This window comes from Corylus avellana, chromosome 3 (assembly GCF_965113065.1).
Source record: "Corylus avellana chromosome 3, dhCorAvel1.hap1.2, whole genome shotgun sequence".
Classification (NCBI taxonomy): domain Eukaryota; kingdom Viridiplantae; phylum Streptophyta; class Magnoliopsida; order Fagales; family Betulaceae; genus Corylus; species Corylus avellana.
In genome coordinates this window covers 26,410,453-26,418,232 of record NC_142492.1, presented here as the reverse complement: position 1 = coordinate 26,418,232, position 7,780 = coordinate 26,410,453, and the positions used below count along the sequence as shown (strand labels likewise).

General features: G+C 35.0%; 1 protein-coding gene across 1 annotated transcript; it reads left to right on the top strand.

The window, feature by feature from the left end:
• The first annotated feature begins 2,560 nt into the window (after positions 1–2,560).
• LOC148587026 (exocyst complex component SEC10a-like) lies at positions 2,561–6,242 on the top strand. Its single transcript, XM_088514454.1, has 9 exons — positions 2,561–2,660; positions 3,365–3,474; positions 3,575–3,649; positions 3,815–3,916; positions 4,040–4,090; positions 4,169–4,276; positions 4,922–5,041; positions 5,303–5,394; positions 6,084–6,242. Exons 1-7 carry the CDS (start codon positions 2,561–2,563, stop codon positions 4,958–4,960), a joined length of 585 nt encoding a protein of 194 aa, XP_088370580.1. The 3' UTR covers positions 4,961–5,041; positions 5,303–5,394; positions 6,084–6,242.
• The last annotated feature ends 1,538 nt before the right edge of the window (positions 6,243–7,780 follow it).

Sequence of the window (7,780 nt, the reverse complement as noted above, 5' to 3'; positions counted from 1 at the left end):
AGTCGACCCTAATGCCTAAGTATTAGGGTCGACTTTGTCGACCCTAAAGAGTATGTGTAGGAATTAAAAAAAAAAATAAAATAAATAATTTTATTCACCAATAGCGTCCACTCAAAGTGGACGCTGAAGAGTGATCATTAGGGTCGACTTTGTCGACCCTAAAGAGTATGTGGAGGAATTAAAAAAAATTTAAAAAAAATAATTTTATTCACCAATAGCGTCCACTCAAAGTGGACGCTGAAGAGCGATCATTAGGGTCGACTCTAGAGTCGACCCTAATACCTAAGTATTAGGGTCGACTTTGTCGACCCTAAAGAGTATGTGTAGGAATTAAAAAAATAAATAAATAAATAATTTTATTCACCAATAGCGTCGACTCAAAGTGGACGCTGAAGAGTGATCATTAGGGTCGACTCTAGAGTCGACCCTAATGCCTAAGTATTAGGGTCGACAAAGTCGACCCTAAAGAGTATGTGGAGGAATTAAAAAAAAATAATTTTATTCACCAATAGCGTCCACTCAAAGTGGACGCTGAAGAGTGATCATTAGGGTCGACTTTGAAAGTCGACCCTAATGCCTAAGTAATAGGGTCGACAAAGTCGACCCTAAAGAGTAGGTAGGGAAAAAAAAAAAATAATAAAAAAAAATAAAAATAAAAATTTTGGTGCCCAATAGCATCCACTAAAATTGTGTATATATCACTACATTGTTTAAAATTTTCAAATAAAGTGACACAATATGCATCGTTAAATATAACAAAATAAAATTTTAACCGTAAAAGTAAAGCTCTCCCTTTCACTTAATATTCCATATGTACAGTTGTTTCAATATATATATATATATATATGTTTTTTTTTTTTTAAAAAAGGAAAAATTCTTCTATTTCAATTCCATCCTCCTAAAGAAAGATTTTAATTTGTATATATTTGCCATTTGGTTAGGAGTTTCATTTGGAGGATAAAGTTTTCATTCGGACTAATTTGAAGACTTCAGTTTTAAGTGGATTCCCCAAATGATTTCTAACCAATGGGATTTAATTCCCCGAATGAAAACTTAATTCTTAATTCCCATTTCATAATTCATATTAAATTTTACATATCTAATAGTGTATATATATGATATGATGAATATATTGAAACAAAACTAAAGACAAATAAAAAGATTGAAACAATTGAAAATGAAGTTGAATTAATTCGATTGATCGTGAAAGGATCAAATGATCGATCAAACATCCGATCGATCCTAATGAATTAGTTCGATTGATCGTGATAAGATCAAATGTTTGATCGAACATCCGATCGATCCTAGTGAATTAGTTCGATTTATTGTGATAGGATTAATTGATCGATCAAACATCTGATCTATCATAGTGAATTAGTTCGATTAATCGTGATAGGATCAAACATTCGATCAAAAATCCGATCGATCATAGTGAATTAGTTCGATTGATTGTAATGGAATCAATTGATCGATCAAACATCTGATTGATTCTAATGAATTAGTTAGATTGATAGTGATAAGATCAATTGATCGATCAAACTGAATACAATTGAAGGTTCAATCGAACATTCAATTGAACTATAAGCTTTTTATATTATCTTAGTGCATTAGTTATATTGATCTTATATTATCTTTGGATTTTGTATTGATCTTAGAATTAATTATAAGATAAATATCAACTTAATGATCTTTATTAAACGGAAATTATTAGTTAATATTATAATAATAAAAACATATTACAGGAGAAAATAAAGAAAAACAAAAATAAATAAAATAAATAAAAATTAAAAATTATAAGTATAATTTTTTTTTAAAAAAAAAATTTTGAGGCTCATTAGGGGCGACTAAGGTCGCCCCTATTGTTAAAAATTTTTTTGAGGCTCATTAGGGGCGACTAAGGTCGCCCCTATTGAGTGCGAAAAATAAGCGCCATCCAGTGGCGGGATATCTGAAATTTTCAGACCATTTTTTATGTTTCACTCCAAAACAGAACACCTCTTCTTTTTTTTCTCTTTCCTTAAGTTTCACTCCAAAACAGAACGTTATGGAGAGAGATGAAGCGAGAGAGAGAGAGAGAGCTGTGCGAGAGAGAGGTTGAAGGCTGGCTGGATTTTCGGCCAGAAATCTCGTGCTTCGGTCGCTCAAGAGAGAGCGAGACAAAGATGAAAGGGCAAAAAAAATCAGTTCTTAGCCATCGGTGAGAAGGAGCAGCTGTTCTTCTCAAAATCTCGCAGTGCCTCTTCAACAGGCAATCGCTATGTCACTCTTTGAGCGATCATTAGGTCTCTGATTATGGTATGTTAATTGTCTATTCATCTTCATCTTTGTCTTAATATACAATATACATACTCGTACCAGGTTTTGTTTCAAAGAAAGTTATGATCTGTTTCTTATAAATGATGTTTATTTATATATATATATATATATATATATATATATATATATATATATATAAGGTTATGGTCTATTAACTATCTGGATTCCAAATTTTGCAAGCTCTTTCTTTTATTTTTTGCAAATCCCTTTTTGAGTTTGGTCATTTCCTTTTCCGCATAGATAGATGGATCCTCGTTTTCTACATATCTTTGTCAAGCCGAGTAGCTCTGAACCCGACTGGGTCATAGAGTTATTTGTGAAATTAATTAACCTTTTTACTGGATGTTAGTTTTCTTGATTTTGGGCTTCTGATGACTGGACCTCCATGAGGTTGAATGTTACAAACTTCTTTGTTGAACTTGCCTTAATCTTTGTAAATGAGTTCTAAGTCGTTGGTTTACGTTATTTGATGCTGAAGACTAGAAGATATCATGATTGAACCTTGTGGGGGTTGCCTTGTTGTTCTCTTGTTTGTGGGATTTTCCAAATAAATAGTGTAAATAGGGCGGGTTATGAGTGCTTAGGAGAGTCTTATAATTTTGGGGGTTTGTTCTTTTTGAATAGTGTGGAATTGGAAGGAATGTAAGAGCTCTATAAGACGGGTTCGTGAATGCAATTATTTGGAATTAATTTAGTGAAGGGGAGCACACCTCTATAGGGAAGTCGGGGTTATCCTGCTTTCGTATAGGGCCTGCCATGTTGAGTTTGGTTGTTGTAAATGAAGTTTGGGCTTTATGGTTTATGGTTTAGTACATAGCTTTGTTGTTATGTTATTATTTTCACTAAGGTTTTTTCTTTCATGTCTCAATATTGGTTTATTATAAGAAGAGAATGCATCTTTTTTAGGATTTGACAGATTGTGAATGTTGTCATTGGTGGGGAGAGCTTTAATTTCATTGAATTTTCATCAAATAATCTTGTCATTAAATTCCAGCGACTATTTATGCTGAAGATAATGTGAGTAGAAGAATTATCTAATAATTACTAGATTTAAGAGGGGATGCCGCGAAATCGGCTGCCCCTTTGTTTCCTGAAGTGGATAAGCTCTTGGGCCTATTCAAGGATTCTTATAAGGAGTTGGTTGATCTTCGAAAACAGGTATGTTTTTGAAACAGTAGGTTATGGAACGCAGAGTCTAAAAATAATCGTTGGTTTGATAAGGTTTTCATTTTTCTGTTTCTTTTCATATTGGTTGAAGGTTGATGGTAGACTCAACAATCTCAAGAAGGAGGTCTCTGTCCAAGATTCTAAGCACCGCAAGACACTCGCTGAGGTTAGTTAACTGAAGTGTTGCTTTGAATTGTGATACACGTAATGAGTTTTCCCATGAATCTGAAAATTGAGTTACATATGATGGTTATATGTCCCTTGTGCTTTTAATGAATTTGCTTTGCTTATAAAAAAAAAATGATGGTTGTCTGTATCTTTTCTTTTTCAGCTGGAAAAAGGTGTAGATGGATTGTTTGATAGCTTTGCAAGGTTGGACTCACGTATTTCAAGTGTTGGACAGACTGCTGCAAAGATCGGAGATCATTTGCAGGTAGAGTTTTCCCATGCTTCATTGCCATATGCTTATGATCCTTGTAGTTAATACAATTTTATCACCATCTCTATTGAAACTTTGTTATTTTATGTTTTCATTTATATGGCGTTTTCTTGTCAGAGTGCAGATGCTCAGCGAGAAACTGCTAGTCAAACAATAGAGCTTATAAAGGTATTGTCAATTGATCATTTAGTTTATGATATCCTTTGTTAGAACGTGCTAACTGCATTATTAATTTAATCCCTGCAGTATTTGATGGAGTTCAACAGCAGCCCAGGAGACCTAATGGAACTTTCACCTCTATTTTCTGATGACAGCCGTGTTGCGGAGGCTGCTTCAATTGCGCACAGAAATTGCGTAAGATGGCCTTAGTTACCCATAAAGTTATTTTTTCATAATTTTCATGAGGACCTTTTATTCATTTGCATAAGCATGATGATGTTCTCTCTAAACTTAACAGCTTTTCATGACAGAATCAGGTATCATTCTGTTGTTACTAGAATTAGTTGCGAGCTCCATTTCAGTTAAAGCCAAAAGAATTTTGAGACTTACTTTGTTTGCATTCTTGTCAAAAACCTCATGATACTTCATGCTTTTTGAGGGTTTGCTTTTGGGTTGGGTTGGAAAGGGGGGGGGGGGGAACTTTTTCATAAGTTTTACATAAAATTTGGGAAAAGCATTAGATAAAAAAAATTCGGCCTCTTTGTAAGTTGTTGTAAGACTGAGGAGGGCTGAAAACTAACGGAAAATGAATGTTTAGTAGAAAATTGCGTAACATAAACAGAAACAAATGATCTATCATTTTACTTTGTTGGAAATGAGTATGGTCTTTCATTTCTGGTAGGGAGATAACTATTTCTCAAATGCTTATGGCAAGCTACAGTTCATATCAAGAATGTTAGAGAAGTTGCCGATATTATTTCTTCATAGATGAATTATCTGTGTGATACTTGTATGCTTTTCACTGCTTTGTAAACAACTTGCTATTTCTATTGATTTTAGGGTCATTTGCTGAGGAAGATATTGGAAGACAAGGAATAGGTGCACAGCCAGTTATGGGGAATGCTGCTGCTAGCAGAGGATTGGAAGTTGCGGTTGCTAATCTGCAGGATTATTGTAATGGTAGGGTAACTTTTACAGAATAATGGACGTATTGACTCCTCAAGAAAATCAAAATCATATATTGTACTGCATAAGAGATCTAAGAAGTCCGGTGTCTTTTAAAAATGTTTAGAAAACCAAATGTTTTATAATTGCTATTTGATACAAGGTCTTTTGAAATTTAAGTTGGAAGTTAATATTATCTTTTTACTTATAAGTGTGTGTGTGCGCTTGGAGTCATAGGCTTTCTTATCCTTTTCAGTGGTGTTTGTCCTTGTGTAGAACTGGAGAACAGATTGCTTGCTCGTTTTGATGCAGCATCACAGTGGAGAGAATTGTCTTCAATGGCTGAATGTGCTAAAATTTTATCTCAGGTAAATACTTTTGTTAGGTCTGATATGTAATAATTTAATTATTATTGATTTTAAAGTTAATAGCTTCATTAAGTAGCTCTTCCTTCCCTCTTTCCCACTCTTTCTTCATCTCTCTCTCTCTCTCTTTTCATGGTTTTCTTATATACGAAGACTGAGAGAAGTCGATTGTGGGCATTTAGAATAGTTTGTAATGTGGTGAAGTAGTGTTAATGGATAGTAGTCTTCTCCAAGAGGTGTTAAACTTTTAAACTTTGCCTGTATTAATGGTTTTCAGCTTGTGTTTGCAATGATAGGTATCGTTTTGTAGTTTTAAGCCACTATTCATGATATGTTCTGTACTTTCACTGTGTTGAAGGCCCTATTTTCACTATAAGACCATTATCCATGGTAGTCTTCTTTTTTCCCCCTCCAAAGGGAAGCTTCTAATATCCCAATGCCCAAGTAGTCTTAGTGCATAGATGTCTAGACTATGCTGGGTGATTTTTATTGTTTACCAAATGGGTCAGCACATTAAAATGTGATTAAGTGGTTTTAATTTTTATTGTTTACCAAATGGGCATTTACATGCTCTGTTTCTGCATGGCTTAAGGTATGTATTTAATACCAATCGCAGGATTACTTATATGATTTCTATAATCTACGATCTTTATCACTGTCATGAAGACTAAGTTTACCTGTTTTTAGAGCAGAGGTTGAGGGATATTGCTCTCAAGGAGGAAATGAAGATACATGATGCTGACATTTGAACCACTCTGACCTTATTAGGGTTGACCAGTTCTTTATCAAGGTTTGTACTTGTAAAACCTCATCAGAGTTAGCAATGTGGTAATTGTTGCAGCTTGGGTTCTCCTATTGGTGACTAATACTATCCATAGTTTCTCAACTTCGTGTTAAGATCTTCTTGTATCATTTTTATCTTTAAAGTTTTTATTCTCTAGGTCCAGGAGCTTACTGAATAAGAGAAATTAAAAAGAAAAAGAAAAAAGAGGAGGAATATAAACTGAAAATGGTTCAATCTTTCCAATTTGCACCACCATCTCTTCTTATCCCTTGTAAGGGCAGCCCTAAAACATCATAAATTTGTGTGTTAGACACATCATCATGTATAAGCATTTTGACTCTGTCTATAGGTCCAACATGCTTGTCACATTTCATTTTGTTTTGGGTCACTGCATTAGATATCTTGCATTTTGAGTTACATGTGACACTAATCTCAGAGTCCTTGTTATATATTTTTCCCTGCTCTATAAGGTATTTATCAAAAATAATAATTCATTATGTAATCACATTTATGCATATGTAAGTAATTTGGTTCCCTGGGTCTGCTTGGAGTGCGATCGATGGCAAATTATTGAAAGCCCACTGGTACTGCGATCGATCGCACTACACGTGCGATCGATCGCAAAATGTCAAACACCTTCTGGTACTGCGATCGATCGCACTCCACGTGCGATCGATCGCAAAATCTCAAAAACCTTCTGGTACTGCGATCGATCACACACGATTGTGCGATCAATCGCAGATTATTTTTTTTTAAATTTTTTAGGACCATTAGCGTCCACAAAGTGGACGCTAATGGTTAACTATCAGCGTCCACTTTGAGTGGACGCTAATTGTTAACCATTAGCGTCAACTATGGCTTCCGTTTACATCACCTTTAGGGTCAAAAAATTTTGACTTTTAGGGTCGATAAAGTGGACGCTAAAAGTGATCATTAGGGTCGACTTTAAGTGGACGCTGATAGTTAATTTTTTTAAAAAAATTTTTAGGACCATTAGGGTCCACTTTGTGGACCCTAATGGTTAACTATCAGCGTCCACTTTGATTTGGACGCTGATAGTGAATTTTTATTTTCTATTTTTTAGGACCATTAGGGTCCATTTTGTGGACGCTAATGGTTAACCATTAGCGTCCACTTTAAGTCGACGCTAATGGTTAACCATTAGCGTCGACTATGGTTTCCGTTTACATTACCTTTAGGGTCAAAAAATTGTGACTTTTAGGGTCGATAAAGTGGACGCTAAAAGTTATCATTAGGGTCGACTTTAAGTGGACGCTGATAATCACACATTTGATCATTAGGGTCGGACTATTAGCGTCGACACCTTTAGGGTCCAAAAGTCGACGCTGTTGTCAACAGCGTCCACTTTAGGACTTTTAGGGTCGACTCAAAGTCGCCCCTAAAGACCTAAATTCTTGTAGTGCCACCTCCATGCCCAAAGGGGGTGGCCGGGCCACCCCCATTTGGCCAATGGGGGTAGCTACTGCCACCCCCAATTGTTTTTTATTTTTATTTTTTATTTTTTGATTTAGGGGCATTTTGGAAATTTGTTAAAATACATGGAGACAATTTTAGAAATTTAAGACAAAAATACAATTAAGTGCC